Source organism: Sciurus carolinensis, chromosome 9, assembly GCF_902686445.1.
Source record: "Sciurus carolinensis chromosome 9, mSciCar1.2, whole genome shotgun sequence".
Classification (NCBI taxonomy): Eukaryota; Metazoa; Chordata; class Mammalia; order Rodentia; family Sciuridae; genus Sciurus; species Sciurus carolinensis.
Window position 1 is genome coordinate 51,446,260 of NC_062221.1, and position 27,551 is coordinate 51,473,810.

Genomic DNA, 27,551 nt, shown 5'->3' on the forward strand with positions numbered 1-27,551 from the left:
TAGAGCACTGAGAAATTTTATTATAAAACAATTGGTACTCATATACATAAAATAATATGAGCGTAAAATTCATACATTTACTTCATTTTTTAGCTTGACCTTCTAGTAAATCTTTAGCTTCATTGATTTTGGCTGCTATGTAAGGAGATCCTCCTATAGGAAGAAAGAAAAAAGGAATAGTTATAAAATGGGCTTTAAACTTCCGTTTGGTAAAAAGTTATACTGTGATTGCAACTCAGTCATCAGATACATAATATGTTTAACCAATGGAAGATGAGGTAATTTACCTAAGAGATTTACACATAAGCTTAAAAAACGGATAGGATTTTTAATAACTCCACGTATGTGCTTTTGTTTGGTACCAGGGATTGAACTCAGGGATGCTTTACCACTGAGCCACATCCCCAGCTCTCTTCTATTTTGATACAGGGTCTTGCTAAATTGCTGAGGCTGGCTTATAACTTGCAACTCCCTTGCCTCAGCCTCCAGACCACTGGGATTACAGGTGTGCGCCACCATGCCTTCTGTGTGTGTGCTTTTGAAGTAGTATAAGCCTACTTATGCTAACTACATTACAAATGAGCATCAGTTTATGATATTGTTAATTTTCACACCGCCATATTCTCAAAGGCTTCTGTGCTGCTCTGTGTTGGAAAGACCCGCTTTTTTTTTTTTTTTTTTTTTTAATGTGTCCTTCATAGTTTTACTATTATGAATTGACCTTTCACAATGTCATCTACAACCGCTGTCCTGCTAATCTGTTGGGGCTGTATGGATCTATGACCAGCAAACACTGTTATATGAAACTTTGTAGAAATAGGTGTTTTATTTGTTATACTCTAGATTTACTGAATCAGAAGCCCTCCAAGGGCTTGAATTTCATACCCTGTGAGTTCATATAACAATTATGATCCCATTTAAACTACCAAAACCTTCTTTCTTAATAAAATTCCTAAGTAAGTGAAAGGATTCATGCACTGGGTTGTGGATTCTTGTACTTTGGTTTGTTATGCAAAGGAATTATTTGCTTTCAACACAATGAAGGCTCTCTTTAGAAGTATCTGTGGCTATCACTAGTGGCAGTCCCATTTAATCACAATTGTAGATCTCAAAACATTGTTAATGTTTATCATGCCTACCACATTACAGTAATTCTTTGATTACTGGGTAAGTAAAACATTTCACATTTCTTTTAGGACAGCAAAACCACATGGATTCAGCCTGGGAGACTTCATGAGCAGATTCACGCCTTTTTTTTTTTTTTTTTTTTTTTTTTTTTTTTGCAGTGCTGGGGATTTGAACCCAGGTCCTTGTGCTTGCAAGTCAAGCACTCTACCCACTGAGCTATATCCCCAACCCTGATTCAGGCCTTTCTAATAGCTATGAATTAAATAGATAAAAAATTTGTCAGCCCTGTGTGATGTATGCCTGTAATCCTAGCTATTCATGAGTTAGAGGTAATTTTAAGTTCTAGGTCAGGTGAAGCAACTTAAACCCTGTCCCAAAATAAAAATGGGTGAGGAAACATGTTTAATGAGTACTTACCTTTATCTGGGTGATTTAAAAGCATAATTCGTCGGTGAGCATCTCTTATTTTTCCTTTATTGGCTGTAGGGCTGATTAAAAAAGGAAAAGATATTTCAGTGTACTTTTAGATGACATCAGAATTGTACATGAGGGCTAATTAAAGATTGAAACTACAGTGAATCAGCAAAATAGTATGAAAAGTTGCTTAGGATCCTCAACACATATAAACTGCATACCGTCGATTGGGAGAATTAAACTGCACTTTGAAAAAAAGCATTCTCAAAGATGATCATGAACTTGATGATTTTTTTTTTTTTTAACAACAATCCTTTTATTGAAAGCATATTTAAGTATTTGAAAATGAAGGCAGGTTTTCACCACTGGAACATAAGTTATAGAGAGTAATATTGTGATAATCTATTGTCTCTTTGAGTAAATGAAAAAGTGTTTCTTTCCCAGGGTGCTTTTCTCATTTGACTTTGGTAGGAGTGTTTAGACCTTAAAAATACACGTGGATGGAGGAGCAAAGTTCCAATGACTAAAAAACTGATCAACTCTCCGGGGACAAAATCTGTAATAACTCCCTTACCCTTAGTTGTAGAAAAATACTAATAATAGGAATTTTTACCTTACACCTAGTATTAATGCTGCTTCCCGTTTTGTCATTTTGGTTTCAAACCCACCTCTGTAATAGCCACCACTGAAGGCCTGAAATAGCAAATGCATAAGAAAAGATTAATAAACTTTCTTTAAAAAAATGTCTATATAAAAGTCTGTCCAGAGTTAGATGAAAAACTCGACATTTCAGAGAACTTAACGATTTTCATGGTATTTCAGATTTATCAGTAGCCAGAAATATTTAAGTGACAAAATTTTTATTTTTCCTGCCAATACATTCTATCTTGGGAATATGTCAAGGCACAGTATGTCAGTGCTAGTTCTTTGGGAAATGGAGGACCATTCAGGCATATGCTAGATAAAAATTTGATCAATATGGTTCAAAATATAAGTACCTCAAGAAGATTTGGTTGAAGGTCTGGGGCAGTGTGTGTGGGGGGAGGCATACTGGGGTTTGAACCCAGGGGTTTTCTGCTGAGCTACATAACCAATCCTGGTAAATTTTTCTTTTGAGATGGAGCTCAGCCTGGGTAGTTTAATGAGACCCAACTTGCAATCCTCCCTTAACCTCCCAAGTCTGGGATTACAGGTATGTGACACCACACACAGCTGGTTTGGAGATTCCTAACAGACTAAACGAGATATTAGTGCCAAGGTCACACACTAAGAATGGATCACTTTCAGTCCCTCTGTGATGCAGAGATGAAGGTGAAATGTGGATTGATGTTGAAGTAATATGTAAAAAAGTGTTAACTTTCACAATGCTAGAATTAAACATCCCCCAACACACAATCACATTGGATTCTTAACTGTAGTACAATTAAGAGTTTGCATGTACTACACCCTCTGTGGGAAGAAACAGAAATGGCCCAAAATAATAATTTGAACTTCATGGACATTTGGAAATTCTCCCTTCAAATTGTGGCTCTATACTTGAAACTCAGGCAGCAAAGTTAGCAAAAACACAAAAAATGTTTAGTAAGTCTTACAGATTTTGGTAGACTTTGAAAAACTTGTTTTACTTGAGGCTCCATATGCTTCATGGTTTGTAAAACATAACGGCCTAAAACCAAAAGTAACAATAAGTAAATAAATACCCAATATCCCTACTTCACTTCCATCCCCAACCAAAAACAAACCTGCAAATCCTGCAGCAGCAATGGTCAGTCCAACTGCTACCACTGTACTGGCCTGTTAAGGGGGGACAAAATGTAAGCGTTTACTTTTCCATACCCTTATACCCATTCCTCCAGCATTACAAGTTTCATTTCAATGGGAGAAACCATTTTTAAGGTGAATATATTCTATCCAATGGTCCTATACTACTACTGCAACTTTTATATTAGATGCATTACAAAGGTATATTTCACTATGTAAGTCAGGGCAAATCGATCTATTTATTTACCTCTACAACAGTGAAAAGAATGATTCCTTCCCTTTGCAAACTTATTTAAGTGATATCACATGAAAGTTAAAGCGAGGGCAGTGAAATAAAGGAAAAAACTTCATAAAGGAATTTTCAATGCTAAATGTAGGTTTAAATAGGCGAAGAAATTTTCAGCGTCTTTCCTCCTCACTGTCCCATAGCCTTCTAGTAAGAGAGGAACCCACATATATTTGGGAAGCAGGAATAAGTAATTTATGTCAACTGGAGCCAGAAAGGAAGGACAAGGCAAAGTGTAGCAAATAGCGGGAGGATATGTTCGATAAAATCAGATGTGTCTTTACTAATCTCCAAATTCAAATTAGTATCTGACTTGAATTCGAGAAACGTCTTCGTTCCCAGAGCTCAAGGACCACGCACCAGGGCTGGAGTTCCTTGCCTGAAGTCAACGTAAGAACACAAAACCCACGAGGGGTGCGCCAACGGTTTTGTGTTCTGGAGACTGTGACACTCCGGGGACCTACGTCTCCCGAGAGATGCACTACGGAGCACAACCTTTGCTCCATTTCTCCAAGGCCAGGAGTTGAGGCTTAGGCCTGGGTAGGAGATCTCCCGGGAGACCCAAGGCTGCACTTACCATGGCTCAGGCTCGGCTTCCCTGCTTCCACCAGGAGCGCGGTTCATCCCAGTCCAGAAGACACAGCCACCACCATACGCCTTAATCCGAAAGCGACGCAGCAACCAGAGCAAGCACAAATTCCGAAGTACAGGAGCTCTATGAAATACGGCATTAGCGGTCGCAAACTGGGCTGGAAGGGTGTCGTAAAAGTAACCGCTAGGCAGGCCGTGAGGTCGCTCAAGCAGAGGGAGGGCGGAAACCGAGACTTCGGGTTGGTTGGAGGGTGGGCGGAGTGCCTCCTTCCTAGGGCTAAGGGTGGAACTTAAGGGTGTCGTTTGTCCTTTGCTCCAAGACTTGGGATTTGGAAATTCCTGTCAGGAGGGCATGGGTATGGAAGAGATCGAAGAACTAGTGGGCAGCCTTACTCAAAACAGGTTTCCTTTCCTACTTCTTAACACGTTGCGTTGCCATTTACAGAATTAAAAAAAAAAAAAAAAAACAAGGGTTGTGACTATACCTAAACATGCTATGACAGATTTCCAACATAAATCCAAGTAAATATGTAGCAGCACCCTTGTGGAGCAAACCAGGTGTCCCAGAAAACCAAACGAATTATACTGTTTCAAGTGTTGCTTGGTGGCATTCTTTTATTTAAAAGAACTTTAAGATGTGGCTTGACAGGACTTTCTGTGAATATTTGGATCTTTATTTGTGGAATGTGATTACCACTTCATAGACAGTTAATAGCTGATGCGGGATCTCAAAATCCTACACCTGAGAAGTGTTATTTAAAATTCCTCTCCCTGACCCCCAAATAGAATGTAGGGGTTGATTTTTGACCTTTCAGGGCATCAGTTTTGTATATCTCCAATTAAGAGAAGAAAAATAATAAAGGCAATAATGGAAGTTTTATAATGCAATATTTGGATGACAAATTTTAGGAGTTGCTTCCCACTTAGAGTATTAAAAATATGTTCACAGTGCAATTGTTTTGATAAGTTGATTGATTACTAGACAAATATGCAAGTAAGTTGGCTTTGTTTTCCTCATCTGTAGGAATAGTTTGCATTTGGATCCCTAAGATCTCTTCTGGCCCTAAGATTTTCTTGATGTAATTTATTATCAGTACATGATTTCAAGTGATGTCCAGCACTGACAAGCTAGTTTCAAGTGTACATCTCCCCGCCACACACCTTTTATGTAATTTTTTGGCGGTGGTACTGGGGATTGATCTCAGGGGCACTCAACCATTGAGCCACATCCCCAACCCTATTTTGTATTTTATTTAGAGACAGTCTCACTCAATTGCTTAGCACCTTACTTTTGTTGAGTCTGGCTTTGAACTTGTGATCCTCCTGCCTCAACCTCCTGAACTGCTGGGATTCTTTTATGTAATTTTTAGCGCAACAATTACAAAAGAATTAATCAGTGGAGACATAAGACCGTGGCACCAAATTGGCAGAAACAAACTAGAATACTACCTGGAAAATTGTATTATGCATATTTTGGTGTGTACAAACTATTGCATGTTGTTTGTGTGAGAAATACCTTTCCACACACTAGCCTTTAAAAATGAGATAGCTAATACAGCAAGACACTTTGTTGAGGTGAAGAAGCTTTGAATGTAGAGGTATATCAAATGAGGTAGAACCTGGCTCTGTCCTTAGTTCTTTGAATTGGACAAGTTATTTCTGACTCTAGTTTTTCATGTGTAAAGTAAGGGCAGTGATGATTTCTTTGCCAAATTTTTGTGAGATTGGAGATATGTACATGATGTGCCTTGCACATAATCATCACTTAGCATGGTACCTTATTATTATGAGGCAAGCCACGGTATAAATTGGTGTGCAAAGGCCTTTCTAATTCTCATGACACCTCACCTAAGCATATAAATTGGTAAATATCTTTCCTACATGCTAAAATCATGGAAATAGGCTTTAAAAACAATCTTCAAATATATCCATCAACTGATGAATAATCATTCCATGCTACTTATAACTGGTGACTTAAACAAATCAAGGAAACCTTGAGCTTTCCTTGATTTGTTTCTGAATCATTTCCATGTGGTAGGCTAACATTTGAAATTTCACTCTAATCTATCTCCATCTCATGCTCCTGCTTGCTGTGTAAAATCTCTACTGCTTTCTCAAAGGATACACGTCATGGTGTGTACAATCCAGGATCATCTTTCCTTCTCAGGATTCTTAATCACAGCATCAAAGACTACTATAGAAAATGTTCACAGATTTCAGGAATTAGGACCTGATATCTTAGGAAGCCATTGTTTAGTTTACTACAAAGAATAAGAGAAGAAAAAAAGAGGGACTAGCAGGAAAAAGAGAATGAGACCTGTTATCTCAGGAATTGGGAGGCAAAGACAGGAAAATCACAAGTTCGAGGCCAGCGTCACTAATTTAGCAAGGTTCTAAGGAGCTTAGTGAGAACCTGTCTCAAAATAAAAAGTAAAAAGGGTTGGGGATGTGGCTCAGTGGTCGAAAGTCCCTGGTTTCAATACCCAATACCGAAAAAAATAAAAATAAAAATAAAAAATTTAAAGGAGGATGTATACTCAATTTCTCTGATTTGTTAGGCAAATAACTTCTTGAAGAGGAATGAGAGTAATTGAGTGTTTTCTTCTTGCATTATGATTTTCAAACATGTTTTGATTATAAGAAGTACATTTTACATTATGATCCCCAAAGCAAATACATACTGTTGTGCGGATGTGCATGTGTACACACACTCACACATAAATACCCATAATTGAAATTTGTGTTTCATGAGGCAATGCTTATCCTAATTTCATGAGATGCATGCCAGTCTTCTCTGTATTTTTTTTATTAGAGCTTCTTGGTTATACATAGTAGTTGGGTTCATTCTGACAAACTCATACATGCATAGAAATCAGCTTCACATTCTGACCTTTTCCCACCTGCCCCCCTTCTTCTTTTCCTAGTCTACTAGACTTCTTTTCACTTGACTATTACTTTGCATTTGATTGGATATTTATGTTATCTTTTTCTTTACTCCCCCTTTCCTTTATTTTACTCTAGCTTCCACATATGAGATAAAATATTATTCGAATTTTGAGTTTCTGAATTTGGCTAATTTCACTTAGCCTGATATTCCCCATTTTCATCCATTTGCCAGCAAATGCCATAATTGCATTCTTTTTTATGGCAGATTAGAACTCCATTCTGTTTGTGTATATGTATATATATATATATTATAGTTTCTTAATCCATCAATCTATTGATGGGCATCTGGGTTGCTTCCATAATTTAGCTATTGTGAATTATGCTGCTATAAACATTGATGTGGCTGTGTCACTGTAGCATGCCAATTTTAGATCTTTTGGGAAGATGCCCAGGATACCTGGATGGAATGGTGGTTCCATTCCTAGTTTTTTGAGGAATCTTCAGACTGCTTTCCAGAGTGGTTGTCTCACCAACAATGTAGAAGTGTTCCTTTCTCTTCACAATCTTGCCAGCATTTATTGTTGTTTGTATTCTTCATCAGTGCCATTCTGACTAGATGGACATGAAACTTGGTGTAGTTTTGATTTGCATTTCCCTGATTTCTAGAGATGTTGAACATTTTTTCATGTATTTATTGGCCTTTTGTGTTTCTTCTGTTGAGAAGTTTGTGTTTGGTTCTTTTGCCCATTTAGTGATTGGTTATTTGTTTTTTAGTGTGAAGTTTTTTGAGTTCTTTGTGTATTCTGGATATTAATCCCCTGCTGGAGGAGTACCTGACCAAGATTTTCTCCTATTCCGTAGGCTCTCTCTTTACACTCTTAATCATTTCCTTAGCTGTGCAGAAGATTTTTAGTTTAATGGCATCCCACTTATTGATTGTTGGTTTTATTTCTTATGCTTTGGGGTTCTTGTTAAGGAAGTCTGTGCCAGCACCTAAATGATAGTGTTTACTCTATGTTTTCTTCTAACAGTTGTAAGGTTTCTGGTCTAATTTCCTAAGTCTTTGATATCTTTCAATTTGACTTTTGTGCAGAGTGAAAGGGATCTAATCTCATTTTTTTACATATAGTTATTCATTTTTCCAGCCCCATTTGTTAAAAGGCTATCTTTTCTCCAAGATATATTTTTGGTCTTCTGTATTTCTTAAAAAATGATAGGAAACCTGTTACGTTCACAGCTCACTAATTAGTCATGACTTGAAATATGGAAAGCACCACTGTACAAATATCCACACTGGGAAACATGATGTTGGGCAAATATTTTTTCCTTTCTTAAAAACTCTATGCTAGACATTGCCTTATACAATTTCATTTCTTCATGTGGAAGTAACATTTCTGTTTTACAGATGAGGATATTTTACTGATATATTTTGTTTTCCCCTTCTCATCTCCTCTGTTTTTATCCTGCTCTGTGCCCTAGGAGAGCACAAATATTTGGGAAAATGACTTTAGTGGACTGCATGAAAGACCTTTTTTGTGTTCTGACTTGGAGAGTTAGGTCCATAATCAGCAGGTCAGAAGAAAGGAAGAAAATGAGTTCATGATCTTCATTTCTTCATTCTCTCTTCCTAGCGGTTGCCTCAGCCTGAGAGAATTTGTCCATTGAAGAATACAGATCCTGCTGTGTGTAATAATTACTCCAGACTCTTGCTCCTTCAGGTTTCTTCAGGTGCTTGTGTTATTAGGCACAGTGCATTTCACTGTTGTTTGCCAGTTTTCATTAATCCTGCCCAGGCCTTTGAAAACAGTCCCTTTATTCAGTTCTCTATTTAGCTATAGTCTGAATGTTTGTTTCTCTCAAATTCATTCACTGAAACCTAATTACTACAGTGATGGTATCAGGAGAATGGTGTCTTGGGGAGGTGATTAGATCATGAGAGTAGAGCCATTGTGAATAGAATTAATATTCTCAAAAAAGAGGTCTGCAAAGAAACCCTCACTCTTCCCACAATGTGAAGGCCAATGAAAAGTGCCATATATGAACACGAAAACTGACCCTGGTTTACCAAACATGGAATCTACTTTGATTCGTACTATGACTGAGAAGATGGCTGTTTATGTGGAAACAGGCTGCCACCAGACACTGAATCTCCCACCACCTTGATCTTGAACTTCTCAAACTCCAAAACTGTTAGAAATATATATCTATTGTTTACAAGTCACACAGTCTGTGGCATTTTGCTCAAATAGGCAGTGCACCATTTGTTTACAGCAAGGATAGTGAATGTTGTAAGAGGCTATTGCAATAATTGAAGTGGGAGATGTTGGTAGCAGTGAAGGTAAATGTAGTGTCTGGACTCCTTTTTTTATTTTGAAGATATAGTTGATAGCTTACTGATGGATGTAATATAGTATGTGAGGGGAAAAAAAAAAAGGAATCTGCCGTGGCTATAAAGCGAGCAGCTTCAGCAGCTAGAAGTATAAAGTTGTCACTTAAAATGTTAGAATAACTACAGAAAGAGCAATCAGGGAATGGGAAGTTTTATAATGTTAAGTTTGAAATGCCAACTAGATATCCAAATAGTTTTGTCAAGTAGGAAGTTGGACATACAACTTTGTTGAAAGAGGTCTGGAATCATGGTCTTCAGGACCATGGAACTGCTGAAACATGTATTGCATGAGTGGAGAGAGAGAAAGAAGAGGAATAAGGACTATGTTTTGGAGTATGTCCATGTTTGGAATTTGAGAACATAAGGCAAACCCAGAAAGTTAGATTGAAAGGGGTGGGCAGAAACCAGGTGAGTGTGGTTTCCTGGAAACCAAGTGAAGAAAGTTCAATGGAGGATCAACTATTCCAGTACTGCCAAAGGTCAAATAAAAAATGACTAAGAATTGACTACTGGAGATCATTGTGATGTTTATGAGAAGTTCTGTGATGTGATGGGAACAAAAGTCTTATTGTAGTGGTTTCAGGGAGCAATGATAAGAGAGAATAGAAATATAGATTTTAAGACGTGTCCTTCAAAGAATTTTTGAAAAGAAAATTAGAGAAAGGGACAGTATATAGAGGAGGAGGTAGTAAAAAGAGAGTTGACTTTTTGCTTTTGGTACTGATAGAACCCAAGGGTGATCTGCCACTGAGCTATATCCCCAGTCCTCTTCATTTTTTTTTTTTTTAAAGACAGGTTCTTGCTAAGTTGTTGAGTCTCTCTTCCAGTTTGCAATTCTCCTTCCTAAGCCTTCCTGTTGCTGGGATTATAGGAAAGTAGCACCATGTTCCACTTGAGGTTTTTTTTTTTTTAAGATGGAAAAACTAATAGCATGTTTGGTGGTTATCGGAATGATCTTAGGGGAAAATTTGACAAAATTCATCAAATTACATAATTTAAGAATAAAATGTAGGGGCCATTTTTCTCAAGAGCTTTATTTTAGAAATGAGAAAAATGGGCCATAGAGTGGTTGACTGACTTCTGAAGTCTCTAGGTCCAGTAATTGCTTGCCATTGTTCATTTTTTGATATGTGTAATGTTAGCTCATGAAATTAGAAGGTCTAGAATTACCTTCAAGTATATTTTCTTACCACTCTTTTTAGGGATTATCTCAGATCATTATTAATGGCATCCAAGTTCCTAACTAGCAGTCATTACCCCAGGGAATCTTTTGTAGGCAGCTGTTCTTATAATGCTGTATGTAAAGGCTCTTTGCCTAAACCTCAATGGAACTTAATAAGTGCTCCCTTCCCTTCCCTTCCTGTATTCTTCCTTCCACCCTTCTTTGTCTCTTCTTTCCCTCCTTTCCCCCAAAGATTTTGCCATCTCCTGACAGCATATTATTGAGGATTCATTTACCCCGTGCTCAAAATGAATATTCTTGGTAAATAATCATATTGTGCTATGATCAACAGATTCCTGTATGAAGTGTGTTGAGATTCTTTTGATGTTATAACTAGTAAAAGGAAGAGTTTAATTGCAGTAAAAAAGAAGGAAGAAGGAAGAAGAGATTTAGAGTCAGGAGGGTTGAGGACAGCCCCAGATTGGATCAGATAAGAACATTGGCACTGGGAGGAGGAGAGAATGCTGAGACGCCAGAATGAAAGGCCCACAGTCCAACCACTTTCTTTCAGTTGGCCCCATCTGCACCCAAGTCAGGTAATGCCACCCTGCCCTGTGGCTAGTATAAAATAATTTATGAGAATCTTTCCTGTGGTTTTTCTCTCCCCTTTCTTTAACTTAGTTCATTTTTTTTCTCGCTGCATCTGTTTTACTCTAACTCACTGCTTTCATTTCTTATTGTAAGAACTGTTATTCTTGCTTAACCTGGAGCATGAGAGGTGAGCCAGTCTGAGATCAGGCTGACAGTGTTTTTATCTAGAATGACAGTGTTCAGGTGATAAATTTCTGGATGAAGGCCCTATTCTTTTCTCAGGTTGTAAGGAAAGACAATTAAGACACCTGGACTTTCAGGGGAAATGGGAAATTGAAGTAGCTTACATGCCTTTTCACAGTTGGAGATTTCCCACCTGACCCTCCATTTCATCCCATCTTAGCTTGACTTTTCCTGTTGTCATTCTCAGGCCTTTTCCCCTTCCCTGAGAGAAAGTTCCAATTGCATGCAAAGCTTTATACATTGAATAAATTGAGCCCTTCCTGCTGAGCTTTCAGCAAATGGAACTGACCAACAGAATACTCTGTATAAGTGCATCTTGTGCCTAGACCAGACAGACAAGCACAATTGTTTGATGGCTGTGATTGCCAGTAAATAAGGGTGAAATACTGGGTCTGAGTTTTGTTAGTGAACATTATTAATAATATAGTGTCATGCATTAATAACATAGTGCCATGTGAAACAAAGCTACAGTGGAAGGTCTGACTGAAGTCCCATTTTAAATCACATTTTCAGAGAGCTGGATGATTGAGGAGATGAGCGATAATAAAGCAAGTTGTCTTTAAGCACCAGCTTACAAGTTTCATTTGATTTAGGTGAAAGTTAAGAGAATATACATTGCTGTCAGAAGTTATTTGGTGGTCAGAATGAAGCATGGAATTCATCCCTAGCTAATTATCATAAAAATTACATTACTGTATTGTTCTAGTGTGAAAATTAATCTTCACTGTCATCATTAGAAGAAAGGCCACTGCAAAAAATCGAAGACATGCTTTCTTGCAACTCTAATGTCCTCAGTAATTATAGAGTTCACTTCCTTAGCCCAGGTCCACACTCAACTCTTCCAGGCTTCTCTTCTACTTCTCCCCTTGATAAACCTCACAGTTCATTCAAATGGAATTTGTCACCACTATTCTCCAAATGCTTTTCCAAATGCTCTTCCCCCATCCCATCTCTGTCCTTCAGTTAAATATTCAGATAAGATATACCTTCTATTGTATTTTCTTTGTTCATTGAAGCCTGGAATAGGTGTTTATGACTTTTTTATATAAATGAACAGATAGTAAGTATTTTAGTTTTTTGGGGCCACATTTAGTTTTTGTATTCTTTGCTTTTATTAAAATTTAAAAATCATCCTTGCTCATGGCCATTCAGAAATAGATCACAAAGCTAGATATGGTACACTCCTATAATCCCAGCAATTGGGAGGCCGAGGCAGGAGAATCATAAGTTATAAGACCAGTCAGAGCAACTTAATGAGGTCCTAAGCAACTTAAGTGATTCTCTCTTCCAAAATAAAAAATAAAAAGGGTTGCGGAGGTAGCTCAGTGGTAAAGTGCCACTGGATTCAATCCCTGGTTTCCCACCCCCACACAATCTGTGGGATGAATTTGGCTCATAGGCCAAAGTTTGTAACTGATAGTCTAGAGTGATCTTTTTTTCTCTGATTTTCTATATAATTTTTAATGCTGCACTGCTAATTTCTGTATAATATACAGAAGTTATTGATATATAAGGATTTTTCTGCATTTGACTAGAGATCCTTGAGCGAAGAAATCATGTCTCATATATTTCTTTTTACTTCCTACATGTATTATAGCATCTAAACAGAAAGCACTCAAAGAATATTTGCAAAATAAATTAATAACTTATTGATGACATTTTTCATCAAGAATATATTTTCAACCCCTCTAAGCCCTTCCTTATAAAGAGGTATGTCTTCCACCTTCATTTTGTCCATGGACCCCTTAGTAAGGTCTTGTACCATATAAATGCAGTGGTAATTAGAGAGAGAATATTGTTTTTATTTAATAAACATTGCACTCATTAAGCAATTATTATGTGCAAGGCACCATTCTTGTCTCCAAGAAAACATCAGTGGAAACAAATGAAAACCTTAGCCCCTGTGTAACTTTGCAGTGTAGGCTGGGAAGCATCATATTAATAGGAGCTCTCCTCCTAATATGACTCAACTTCACTTACCTGTTTTCTCAGGTTGTTGACTTAATAATAGTATTTGCCACTTGGTTTATCAGGGTGCAAGAAATAAAAATTATAATAGTAGAAGCTGGCATTTATTATATACTTAAGACAGTTATAGATATTATCTTTTATTGTACAATCACTTAAGGAATTTATAAAGCAATTAACTGCATTTAGTTATTTTGTTGTCAATCTGGATAAACTGGTGATCACAACTGTCATTTACCTGGATTGCAGGAGTCAAACTAGTCTACTAGAGGAAATATTTTGATTAGAAGATAAATTTAGCAACATTATGTAGAATAGTCACATAGAGCTTAATTGGTGGTGGTTTAAAAGGATAACTTAGCTAGTAGGTGAAGGAGTAAAGATTTGACTTAAGGTTTATTTGAATCCCAGGTCTATGATCTTCCCAAAGTAACCAAAATAATGATGAGTCATGTTGAGTTTTATTCTGAGCACAGATTTGCATTGAAATTAACAAAAGTGAAGCAAAAATAATAATAAAAGCAAGAAACAAAAGCAAACTACACATACAGTTAGTTGAAAGAAATTAAGATATTTTATGGCAGCCTCCAAGAGGGAGAATGTTTGTGTCAGGGAGTGGTATTGGGGAATGAAACCAGGGGCACTTTACCACTGATCTACACCCAAGTCCTTTTTAATTTTTATTTTGAGAAAGAATGTTAAGTTGTAGAGGTTGGCCTGGAACTTGTGATCATCCTGCCTCAGACTCCCAAGTCACTGGGATTGAAGGCATGGATCATCATGCCCATTAATATTCAGAATTTCCTTACAGTCTTCTTCCCTTATTGCATCTTATATTTCTTTTTTTTGTGTGTGTGATGCTGGGGATTGAACATAGGACTTTGCACAGTGCTTTACCACTGAGCTACACCCCCTGACCTATTGCATCTTTCTTAATGTCTGCCTCACACAAAATTAATTGCCAGGGGGGAAAAAAAAAAAAAAACCTCTTCAATTATCTCTCAGTGCTGTTTGCCCAGCTCCTTTTCTTCTTGAAACCACTCCTCACGCTATTTTATTCCTTTCTTTTAGTCACTCTGTCCACTCAAGTGTTCTTCCATTCCTTTATTTTTTTCTTCTCCCTTAAATGTGCACTCTAGTAGGCCAAATTCTAGGACGACTCCAGATATTCCCATGTAATGGCATATACCCTTTATATGATTCCATCATCTTGATTGTGAGCTGGAACTTTGGAAATGGTGGATGATCACCTTTGTTTACATTATATTATATGTGAAAGGTGATAAGATATTCACTCCCATGGTTATACCACTTTGTGTGAGACACTGTTATAACAGACTGGATTGAGGTTCTTCTGTTTACTTTGAAGAAGTATCCTGTAATGTTGTGAGAGGGTCATCATGGGAAGCCATCCATGTTTAGCAGAATCAGTCTGCGCTAAGCCATGGGATACAGAGGTCTGACTCCCAGGAATTTGCAGTCGTGAGAGACTGTTTCAGATAGCCAGGGGTAGGTAGCCCTGTAGAGAGTTGGCTCACCATCTGAGGAAATGCTAATTCTTTAAGCAAATGGCTTCCCTAACTCCACCCCATCCTGTTCCTCACAGAAGAAGCCCCTTCTGGTCCAGACCCCTTTACCTGTGGGACTATAAATAAAGGTGAAGGTGGGCTTCTCTATCTCGTTGGAGGCCAGATCTGGCATGGCCCAGCTACACCCCCTTCCATTTGAAAAGATTATTGGCTCTTGTGTTTATTAGATTAGATAAGTTTCTTGGTGATTAATTTATTGCTGCACCGTCCTCCGACAGAAATTCTTTCCCTCATTCACACAGGATGTAGCATGAGAACCCCCCACAGGACATGTGCCTAGGACATGAGGGTGAGCTCAAGGAGCTCACAGCCAGTACAAAAATGGGGACTTCATTTCTACAATTGCAAGGCACTGAATTCTGCCAACCTGAGTGAGGTTGGAAGAGGCCCCAAGTCTTGGATGAGATCATACCTTGATTTGAGCCTTGTGAAATTCTGAGCAGAGAATCCAGCCACACCTTGCCTGGACTTCTGACCTACAGGAATTATGAGATAATAAATATTACTTTATGCAATAAATTTGTGATAATTTATTACAGAGCATGAGAAAATTAATACATGCACATTAACTTTGTTTCTGGAATAAGGTCCAAAAACATCTGGAAAAAGAATGGTTCTGATTTCCCTGTCCATTTCCTCCATCAAATTACACCTGAGGAATGTGTAATTTTTCTATACAACAGTGAGTCCCTACACCTATGATTCTCCAAAGGTAAGGTGAAGGTTTGTGTAGTTTGTTTAAGTGACTGGGATATGTTTTGGATTGAAAACAACACCGTAATACTTTAGGGACTGCTTGAAATTGAGAAGAAAGTGAATTTAGCTCTTGGATGAAATATTCTATTGATATTTGTTAGGTCCTTTTGCAACATTTTTTAGGTCTGAAGTGTCTTTGCCAAGCTTATGTCTTGATGACCTAGCCTGGGTCTGTCTGAGTCTTTGAGTTGTGTCTATTTTATGTACTTAGGTGTACCAACATTTGGGGCATAAATCTTATACGCCAATATCAATTATCATATATTCTTATTGGATTGTTCCCCTTTCTAGTGTGAAGTGACCTTTGACTCTTCTGATTAATTTTGGCTTATAGTCTACTTTGTCAGATATGAGAGTAATGGCAGGGAATGGGAGGGGATCTTGGTGTTTTGGAGTTGTGTCTGAGCGCTATGGAGAGAGGAACTTCAGGCAGAAACAGAAGGTTTTGCTTTCATGGTGGGTTTGTTGAGTTGAGGGCATTAGCAGTATTGTTCTGATTTTCAACACCAACTGAGGCATTAAAAAGAGCTCAAAAGGATCTGATACTGGATTCTCTGTGGGAATCAAATGCCATTTCACTAAGTTGGTGCTGTAAAACGGAGACAGGCAATGGCAACTCAACAGGCAATGGCAATAGGCAACTGGAATTGTACCAGATTGTGTGGTAGAATTTAGTATAGAAAATTCAAATTTGGCAGTCATCAGCCTAGAGGTAAGATTTATACTTTCAGAAACAGAGATGTTAACTTTTAAAAAATAATGACTATAAGTTACAAAAAGTATTAGAAAGTTATATTTTGCTGGGTATGGTAGTGCACACTGGTAATCCCAGTGACTTGGGAAACTGAGGCAGGAGGATCACAAGTTTGAGGCCAGTCTCAGCAATTTGGTGAAGTACTAAGCAACTTAGCAAGACCCTGTCTCTAAATCAAATATAAAAAAGTGCTGGGGATGTGGCTCAGTGGTGAAGAGTCCTTGGGTTCGATCTCTGATACCAAGGGGAGGGGGAAAAAAAAAGATAAGTTATATTGTTTTTTTTTTATTTTATTTTATTTTTATTTTTTATTTTATTTTATTTTTTTTATTATTGTACACAAATGGGATACATGTTGTTTCTCTGTACATGGCGTAACGGCATACCATTTGTGTAATCATAAATTTACACAGGGTAATGTTTGATTCATTCTGTTATTTTTTTTCCCTTCCCCCCACCCCTCCCACCCCTCTTTTCCCTCTATACAGTCCTTCCTTCCTCCATTCTTGCCCCCCTCCCTAAACCTAACTCTAACCCTAACACTAACTCTTCCCACCCCCCATTATGTGTCCTCATCCACTTATTAGCGATATCATTCTTCCTTTGGTTTTTTGAGATTGGCTTATTTCACTTAGCATGATATTCTCCAGTTTCATCCATTTGCCTGCAAATGCCATAATTTTATCATTCTTTATGGCAGAGTAATATTCCATTGTATATATATACCACAGTTTCTTTATCCATTCATCAATTGAAGGACATCTAGGTTGGTTCCACAATCTGGCTATTGTGAACTGAGCAGCTATGAACATTGATGTGGCTGTATCTCTGTAATATGCTGATTTTAAATCCTTTGGGTATAGGCCAAGGAGTGGGATAGCTGGGTCAAATGGTGGTTCCATTCCAAGTTTTCTAAGGAGTCTCCATACTGCTTTCCAGAGTGGCTGCACTAATTTGCAGCCCCACCAGCAATGTATGAGTGTACCTTTCTCCCCACATCCTCGCCAACACCTGTTGTTGCTTGTATTCTTGATAATCGCCATTCTAATTGGGGTGAGATGGAATCTTAGGGTGGTTTTGATTTGCATTTCTCTTATTACTAGAGATGTTGAACATTTTTCCATATGTTTTTTGATTGCTTGTAGATCTTCTTCTGTGAAGTGTCTATTCATTTCCTTAGCCCATTTGTCGATTGGATTACTTGCATTCTTGGTGTAGAGTTTTTTGAGTTCTTTATAGATTCTGGAGATTAGTGCTCTATCTGAAGTATGATTGGCAAAGATTTTCTCCCACTCTGTAGGCTCTTTCTTCGCATTGCTGATAGTTTCCTTTGCTGAGAGAAAGCTTTTTAGTTTGAATCTATCCCAGTTATTAATTCTTGCTTTTATTTCTTGTGCTATGGGAGTCCTGTTGAGGAAGTCTGGTCCTAAGCCGACATGTTGAAGCTCTGGACCTACTTTTTCTTCTATAAGATGCAAGGTCTCTGGTCTGATTCCGAGATCCTTAATCCATTTTGAGTTTAGTTTCGTGCATGGTGAGAGATATGGGTTTAGTTTCATTCTGTTGCATATGGATTTCCAATTCTCCCAGCACCATTTGTTGAAGAGGCTATCTTTTGTCCATTGCATATTTTTGGCCCCTTTGTCTAGTATGAGAAAATTGTATTTATTTGGGTTTGTGTTCGTGTTCTCTATTCTGTACCATTGATCCACCTTTCTATTTTGGTACCAATACCATGCCGTTTTTGTTACTATTGGTTTGTAGTAGAGTTGAAGCTCTGGTATTGCGATACCCCCTGCTTCACTCTTTCTGCCAAGGATTGCTTTAGCTATTCTGGGTTTTTTATTCTTCCAGATGAATTTCATAATTTCTTGCTCTATTTCTGTAAGGTACATCATTGGGATTTTAATTGGAATTGCATTGAATCTGTATAGCACTTTTGGTAGTATGGCCATTTTGACAATATTAATTCTTCCTATCCAAGAACATGGGAGATCTTTCCATCTTCTAAGGTTTTCTTGAATTTCTTTCTTTAGTGTTCTGTAGTTCTCATTGTAGAGGTCTTTCACCTCTTTTGTGAGATTGATTCCCAAGTATTTTATTTTTTTCGAAGCTATTGTGAATGGGGTAGTTTTCCTAATTTCTCTTTCTGAAGATTCATCACTTATGTATAGAAATGCCTTAGATTTATGTGCATTGATCTTATATCCCGCTACTTTACTGAATTCACTTATGAGATCTAAAAGTTTTCTGGTGGAATTTCCTGGTTCCTCTAAGTATACAATCATATCATCAGCAAATAGGGATAGTTTGAGTTCTTCTTTTCCTATTCATATCCCTTTAATTTCTTTGGTCTGTCTAATTGCTCTGGCTAGAGTTTCAAGGACGATATTGAATAGAAGTGGTGAAAGAGGGCGTCCCTGCCTTGTTCCAGTTTTTAGAGGGAATGTTTTCAGTTTTTCACCATTTAGAATGATATTAGCCATGGGCTTAGCATAGATGGCCTTTACAATGTTAAGGAATGTTCCCACTATCCCTATTTTTTCTAGTGTTTTGAGCATGAAGGGGTGCTGTATTTTATCAAATGCTTTTTCTGCATCTATCGAAATAATCATGTGATTCTTGACTTTAAGTCTATTGATATGGTGAATGACATTTATTGATTTCCTGATGTTGAACCAACCTTGCATCCCTGGGATGAAACCCACTTGATCATGGTGCACTATCTTTTTAATATATTTTTGTATGCGATTTGCTAAAATTTTGTTGAGAATTTTTGCATCGATGTTCATTAAGGATATTGGTCTGAAATTTTCTTTCCTCGATGTGTCTCTGTCTGGTTTAGGTATCAGGGTAATATTGGCTTCATAGAATGAGTTTGGGAGGGTTCCCTCCTCTTCTATTTTATGGAATACTTTGAGAAGTATTGGAATGAGCTCTTCTTTAAAAGTTTTGTAGAACTCGGCTGAGAACCCATCTGGTCCTGGACTTTTCTTTGTTGGTAGGCTTTTGATGACTTCTTCTATTTCATTACTTGAAATTGGTCTATTTAAATTGTGTATGTCCTCCTCGTTCAGTTTAGGCAATTCATATGTCTCTAGAAACCTGTTGATGTCTTTGAAATTTTCTATTTTGTTGGAGTATAGATTTTCAAAATAGCTTCTAATTATGTTTTGTATTTCAGTCGTGTCTGTTGTGATATTTCCTTTTTCATTCCGAATTTTAGTGATTTGGGTTTTCTCTCGTCTTCTCTTTGTTAGTGTGGCTAAAGGTTTATCAATTTTGTTTATTTTTTTGAAGAACCAACTATTTATTTTGTCAATTTTTTGTATTGTTTCTTTTGTTTCAATTTCGTTCATTTCAGGTCTGAGTTTGACTATTTCCTGTCTTCTACTACTTTTGATGTTGGTCTGTTCTTCTTTTTCTAGGGCTTTGAGCTGTAGTGTTAGGTCGTTTATTTTTTGAGTTTTACTTCTTTTATTAAATGCGCTCCGTGAAATAAATCTTCCTCTAAGTACTGCTTTCATAGTGTCCCAGAGATTTTGATATGATGTTTCTTTGTTCTCGTTTACCTCTAAGAATTTTTAAATTTCCTTCCTAATATCTTTTGTTATCCATTCATCATATAATAGCATATTGTTTAATCTCCAGGTGTTGGAGTAGTTTCTGTTTTTTACTCTTTCATTTATTTCTAACTTCAATCCATTATGATCTGATAGAATACAAGGTAGTGTCTCTATCTTCTTGTATTTGCTGACATTAGCTTTGTGGCATAATATATGGTCTATTTTAGAGAAGGATCCATGTGCTGCTGAGAAGAAAGTGTATTCGCTCTTGGTTGGATGGTATATTCTATAAATGTCTGTTAAGTCTAAATTATTGATTGTGTAATTGAGATCTCTGGTTTCTTTGTTCAATTTTTGTTTGGAAGATCTGTCCAGTGGTGAGAGAGGCGTGTTAAAATCACCTAGTATTATTGTGTTATGGTCTATTTGGTTTCTGAGATTGAGAAGGATTTGTTTAACATACATGGATGAGCCACTGTTTGGGGCATAGATGTTTATGATTGTTATATCTTGCTGATTTATGCTTCCCTTAAGCAGTATGAAATGTCCTTCCTTATCCCTTCTGACTAACATTGGCTTGAAGTCCACTTTATCTGAAATGAGGATGGATACTCCAGCTTTTTTGCTGAGTCCATGTGCATGGTATGTTTTTCCCCATCCTTTCACCTTTAGTCTATGGGTATCTCTTTCGATGAGGTGAGTCTCTTGCAGGCAACATATTGTTGGATCTTTTTTTTTAATCCAATCCGCCAGTCTATGTCTTTTGATTGATGGATTCAGGCCATTAACATTCAGGATTATTATTGAGATATGATTTGTATTCCCGGTCACTTGGTTCATATTTAAAATTTTATTTATTTATTTATATATTTTTTTGACACATCTTGGTTCCTCCTTTATTTGACAGTTCCTTTAGGATAATTCCTCCCTTTGCTGATTTGCTTCTTTGTTTTTTATCTCTTCCTCATGAAATAATTTGCCGAGAATGTTCTGTAATGCTGGCTTTCTTTTTGTAAATTCTTTTAGCTTTTGTTTATCATGGAAAGATTTTATTTCATCGTCAAATTTGAAGGTAAGCTTTGCTGGGTATAAGATTCTTGGTTGGCATCCACTTTCTTTCAGAGCTTGAAAAATGTTGTTCCAGGCCCTTCTAGCTTTTAGGGTCTGGATTGAAAAATCTGCTGATATCCGTATTGGTTTCCCCCTGAATGTAATTTGGTTCTTTTCTCTCACAGCCTTTAAAATTCTGTCTTTATTTTGTATGTTAGGTATTTTCATTATAATGTGCCTTGGTGTGGGTCTGTTGTAATTTTGTGTATTTGGAGTCCTATAAGCCTCTTGGACTTGATTTTCCATTTCATTCTTCAGATGTGGGAAATTTTCTGATATTATTTCATTGAATAGATTGTTCATTCCTTTGGTTTGTTTCTCTAAGCCTTCCTCAATCCCAATAATTCTCAAATTTGGCCTTTTCATGATATCCCATAGTTCTTGCAGATTCTGTTCATGATTTCTTACCATCTTCTCTGTTTGTTCAACTTTGTTTTCGAGGTTAAATATTTTGTCTTCAATATCTGAAGTTCTGTCTTCCAGGTGTTCTATCCTATTGGTTATGCTATCTATGGACTTCTTAATTTGGTTTATTGTTTCCTTCATTTCAAGGATTTCTGTTTGGTTTTTTTTCAACATCTCTAACTCTTTATTGAAATGATCTTTTGCTTCCTGAATTTGCTCTGTTAACTGTCGATTGGTGTGATCATTCAATGCCTGCATTTGCTCTTTCATTTCATCATTCAATGCCTGCATTTGCTCTTTCATCTCATCGTTTGCTTCCCTGATCATTTTAATTATGTACATTCTGAACTCCCTTTCTGTCATTTCTTCTGCCATGCTGTCGTTGGAGTCTATTGATATAACATCTAGATTTGTTTGGGGCATTTTCTTCCCTTGTTTTCTCATATTGTTCAGGAATCAGTGGGTCCTTAAGATATTGCAGATTTCCTCTATCGACTTATAATGTCCCTGAAGATTGCTAGTATATCCCCTCTTATCCTTCAGTAGCCTGAAGTCTTGGAGGAAGTTGATAATGCGGATCTCCACGAAGAAGCTGCCTTTCTAGGGTGGTGACCCTCAGGTGGCGTATATTCCCTGCTAGTGGTCAGAGGTGTCTCCACTTGTTGACCAATGGTCATCCAATGGGGAACTAGGCTGCGGGCTGAGGCAAGTCCTGTTTGTGCCTGTGTCTCTGGTTTTACCGTCCCTGTGGGAAAACCTCTCCCGGTAGGGAAGACTCACTCGGTGGGAACGTCTCGCTGGTCAATTCCCCTCCTAGAGGTTCCCCTCAATCTACAACTACTGCCTGGGCTGCTGTCCGGAGGAGGAGGTGTGTGGCGGGTCTCTGGGTATCGGAGCTATTGTACAGGGCTCCAGGTGGCGGCTCAGAGGAGGGGCTGCATAGCCAGGCGATTAGGTGCAGAGTAGGGTCCCAGGAGCTAGGTGACTTCTTGCTGGAAGAGCCGCACAGAGACACACCTAGGGGCGGAGCGAAGTTTCCAGGACTGCAGGCAGATTATCTGGGAGAGGCAGCCTAAGGAGACTCGCCTGCAGAGGGTGAGGCTCCCAGGCCCAGGAGGTAGGTCCGGGCCCCTGGGAACGTTGCAGAGGAAGACAGCCCAGCCCAGGCGGTAGTTGCATCCTAGGGATGAACCCCACTTGATCGTGGCGCTCTGTCTTTTTAATATGTTTTTGTATGTGATTTTTCAGAATTTTATTGAGAATTTTTGCTTCTATGTTCATGAGGAATATTGGTCTGACATTTTCTTTCCTTGATGTGTTTTTGCCTGGTTTTGGTATAAGGGTAATAGTAACCTCATAGAACGAGTTTGGAAGGGTTCCCTCCTTTTCTATTTCATGGAATAATTTGAGAAATATTGGAGTTAATTCTTCTTTAAAGGTCTTGTAGAACTCAGCTGAGAATCTGGGCTTTTCTTTATTGGTAGGCTTTTGATGGAGTTTTCTATTTTATTGCTTAAAATTGATCTGTTTAAACTGTGTATGTCCTCCTGCATCAGTTTGGGTAGATCGTATATCTCTAGAAATTTGTTGATATCTTCGAGTTTTTCTATTTTATTGAGTATAAATTTCTAAAATATTTTCTAATTACCTTCTGTATTTCAGTAGTGTCTGTTGTGATATTTCCTTTTCATCATGAATTATAGGAATTTGAGTTTTCTCTCTCTCTTTGTTACTGTGGCTAAGGGTTTATCAATTTTATTTATTTTTCAAAGAACCAACTTTTTTCAATTTTTTGAATTGTTTCACTTTTTTCAATTTCATTGATTTTAGTTCTGATTTTAATTATTTCCTGTCTTCTACTGCTTTTGGTGTTGATTTCTTCTTTTTCTAGGGCTTTGAGATGTCATGTTAGGTTATTTATTTGTTGACTTCTTATTCTTTTAATGTATGAACTCAATGAAATGAACTTTCCTCTTAGCACTACCTTCATTGCATCCCAGAGATTTGATATGTTGTATCAGTGTTCTCATTTTATCTCTAAGTATTTTTTACTTCATCCTTGATTTCTTCTTTTACCCAATCATCATTTGATAGCTTGTTGTTTAGTCTCCAGGTGTTGGAGTAGTTATATTTTTTATTTTATCATTGATTTTAGTTTATTCCATTATGATCTGATAGAATGCAGGGTAGTATTTTTATTTTTTTGGGTATTTGCTGAGAGTTGCTTTGTGGCATAACATATGATCTATTTTAGAGAAGGATTCATGTGCTGCTGAGAAGAAAGTGTATTTGCTTGATGATGGATGAAACACTCTTTATATGTCCATTAAATCTAAATTATTGATTGTATTATTTAGTTCTACAGTTTATTTCTTTAGTTTCTGTTGGAAAAATCTATCCAGTGGTGAGAGAGGTATATTAAAATCACCTAGTATTGTTGTGGTGTGGTCTATTTGATTTTTGCAGTTGAGAAGAATTAGTTTGATGTACATAGCTGCTGCATTGTTTGGGGCATATATATTTATGATTGTTATGTCTTGTTGATGTATGATTCCCTTAAGCAGTACAAAATGTCCTTCTTTATCCCTTCTGACTAACCTTGGTTTGAAGTCTACTTTGATATGAGGATGGAAACCCCTGCTTCCAGTCCATGTGAGTGATTTTTTTCCCCAATCTTTCACTTTCAGTCTGTGGATGTCTTTTCCTAGGAGGTAAGCCTCTTGAAGACAGCATATTGTTGGGTCTTTTTAAAAATCCAATCTGCCAGTCTATGTCTTTCGATTGATGAGTTTAGTCCATTAACATTCAGGGTTATTATTGAGATATGATTTGTATTCCCAGTCATTTTTTTATCTTTGGTTTTTAACTTGACTTAGTTTCTCCTTTGATTCATCTTTCCTTTAGTGTAGTTCCTTCCTTTCATTTTTTTTTTCATTTCCTCCTCATGAAATATTTTGCTGAGAATGTTCTATAATGCAGGCTTTCTAGTTGTGAATTCTTTTAATTGTTTTTATCATGGAAGTTTTTATTTCATCTTCAAACCTGAAACTTAATTTTGATGGATATAAAATTCTCAGTTGGCATCCATTTTCTTTCAGAACTTGATATATGTTATTCCAGGGCCTCCTGGCATTTAGGGTCTGGGCTGAGAAATTAGCTGAGATCCGAATTGTTTTCCCCCTATATGTAATTTGCTTTTTCTCTCACAGTCTTTAAAATTCTATCCTTATTCTGTATGTTAGTCATTCTCATTATAGTGTGCCTTCGTGGGGGTCTGCTGTAACTTTGTATATTTGGAGTCATGTAAGCTTCCTGTAGTTGGTTTTTCATTTTCATTGTTTAGATTTGGCAAGTTTCCTGATATGTCATTGAGAAGATTGTGCATTCCCTTGGTTTGTACCTTCATGCCTTCATCTATTCTGATAAATCTTAAATTTGGTCTTTTCATGTTATCCCATATTTCTTGGAAGTTCTGTTTATGATTTCTTACCATTTTCTCTGTGTAGTCAACTTTATTTTCAAGAGTATATACTTTGTCTTCATTGTCTGAGGTTCTGTCTTTCAAGAGGTCTAGTTTGTTGGTGAAACTTTCCATTGGATTTTTTTTTTCTTTTTCTTTTTTGGTGCTGGGGATTGAACCCAGGGCTTTGTGTTTGCAAGTGAAGCACTCTACAAACTGAGCTATCTCCCCAACTCTCCATTGGATTTTTTTTTTTTTTTCCTCTCATTTTCCTGGCAGGGGATTTGAACTGGGGTCCTTAGGCATGAAAGGCGAGCGCTCTCCAAAAGGAGTCATTTCTTCAGCTCTCCATTGGATTTTTAATTTGGATTATTGTTTCCTTCATTTTGAGGATTTCTGCTTGTTTCCTTTTTATAATTTCTGCTTCTTTATTGAAGTAATCTTTCACTTCCTGTATTTTCTCTCCAATACCATCCTTTATTTTGAAGATCAATCTAACTATGTACTTTCTAAATTCCTTCTCTGACATTTTGTCTACTGTGTTGTCTATGGATTCTATTGTTGGAACATCTTGGTTTATTTGAGGTGCTTTATTTCCTTGTTTTTTTCTTATTTTTTGTATGTCTTGTCATATAGCAGTATGAAGCTGAGGCAGTACAGACGCTACCCTGTAGTCTTTTAGTGTCCTTGAAGCCTTTCTGTACCTAACCTTTAACAGGGAGACCAATATTAACAGCACCCAATGCAGACAATATACCACCTTAAACCAAATGGCTCCTATTAAGGTGTCTACAGTTTTGTCACAAAAGACAGAAATGAAATGTTCAATTATTATCTACAATATAAATAGTAGGTTTGCTAAAAGGGTTTATCATTTCAGATGATGGACAATGAGGGGTCAGAAGTCATGTAAGATGTAGTATTTATGAGAGAGTGGGAGAGAAAATAGAGGTAATTTATAGTAAGTGTGAGGAAGGAATTACTAGAGGTTGACTGTTAGTATGAGAGAAGTGAGAAAAAGAATTGAGGGAGACAGGTAGGGGAGAGAAAAAATGTATACAGATTTTTTAAAAAGTGAAAATATAAGAATATATAACAAAACTGTCATATACTATTTCAGACATCCATTCCTCAATAAATTGATGCATGACAAATATTTGGATTCAAAGATGGTAGAGGTGTGAGAGGGAGGGTGAATAAAGAAAAAGTTAAAAAAAAAAAAAGAGGAAAGTCTCAATGGAAAATTGAATGATTACTTCCATTGGCTTTCAAAAATTTTCTCAGCTTCCCTTCTCCTCCAATAGGTGGGGTGTCTGAAGTTTGATATTAGCTTCAGTCTCTGACTTTCCACAGGCTTGCCAGACCCAGACTGGCCCATGCAAACCCAGCTGCAATCAGAGAGATTTGGATTCCACATTCCCTTTCAAGAGCATTTCCCAATTGACCTAAAAATCTTCTAGTAAGCTCCACCTCTTAATGGTCTACCACCTCCTGTCACCACACTGAGGACCAAGTTTCCAACACATAAACGTTTGAAAAGACAAACAAGCTGTAAAGAAGCCTATTCCAGTGTGAATTTCCCGGGAAACCTACCTGACTCACCCCTGGAAGGCACCTTGCACCTGTCAACTCATGGATTTTGTTCTCCTTTTATAACCCAGAGTTTATCCAACACTTCTCAGTATCGTCGATTTTCCCCGTGTGTAATGAATCAGAAATACCTTGCTGTGTGGCCCTAAACAAGTCCTCTCCTCTGTGCCTCACTTTCCAGTGACAAGTGGAAGATATAGCTAAATTGCTGAGACTGGCCTTGAACTTGTGATCCTCCTGCCTCAGCTTCCCTAATTGCTGGGATTATAGACCTGTGCCACCATGCCCAGCTCACAACAGCCTTTTAAGTGTAACAAGGACAGAGCCTAGCAGAAAGATGCAGGTCTCACGTGTTACCAACTCCTGATTCACCACCTTGAGATAGTGCCCCTGTGTGCCTTCCAGGTTCAGTTCTGGAATCCCAGAATCAGGCAGTGGCCTCTAACAGATCATCAGTTGCCTGCTTATCAGCAGCGGTATGGTTGCCAGCAAGGAGATCTTTTTGTCCAGCAACCAGATCACCCCAGTCATTGACGTCTTGGTATAAGTGAGGATGTTCAGTACACACAGGTCCCGTGGCTGATGCATCCATCTCACATCCTCGACATTCACAGTGTGGAAATGAAACAGGGCTGTACAGTGCTACACTGTGCTGCTGACAGCTGCTCAGCTGCTTTGTGCCTTGCCTACCTCATGAAGTACCATGCCATGTCCCTGCTGGGTGCCTACAGATGGACCAAGTCATGCCAGCCTATCATGTGACCTGATAATGACTTTTGGGAGCAGCCATTCACTACAAGTTCCAGCTGTTAGGCAAGAGTACTGTGTATGTGATCAAGTCTTCAGTGGGATTGATCCCTGACATCTATGAGAAGGAGGTCAGTTTGATGACTCCACTGTGA

At 37.7% G+C, this 27,551-nt stretch overlaps 1 protein-coding gene and 1 pseudogene across 1 annotated transcript; one reads left to right on the forward strand and one right to left on the reverse strand.

Annotated features, from left to right (window-relative positions):
* Positions 1 to 4,325, reverse strand: Dnajc19 (DnaJ heat shock protein family (Hsp40) member C19). The gene is made up of 6 exons (XM_047564224.1): positions 4,167 to 4,325; positions 3,285 to 3,336; positions 3,135 to 3,208; positions 2,156 to 2,235; positions 1,546 to 1,616; positions 1 to 153 (listed from the first exon to the last, which is right to left on the reverse strand). The coding sequence occupies exons 1-6, from the start codon at positions 4,167 to 4,169 to the stop codon at positions 83 to 85; spliced, it is 351 nt and encodes a 116-aa protein (XP_047420180.1). The 5' UTR covers positions 4,170 to 4,325; the 3' UTR covers positions 1 to 82.
* Positions 4,307 to 27,551, forward strand: LOC124993608 (dual specificity protein phosphatase 18-like; annotated as a pseudogene).

Coding starts and splice junctions, on each gene's coding strand:
- Dnajc19 (XM_047564224.1), bottom strand. Junction 3,209..3,284: donor TGCTGCTGCAGGATTTGCAG/GTTTGTTTTTGG, acceptor TTTTGGTTTTAG/GCCGTTATGTTTTACAAACC. Junction 2,236..3,134: donor TTCAAAGTCTACCAAAATCT/GTAAGACTTACT, acceptor TTGCTATTTCAG/GCCTTCAGTGGTGGCTATTA.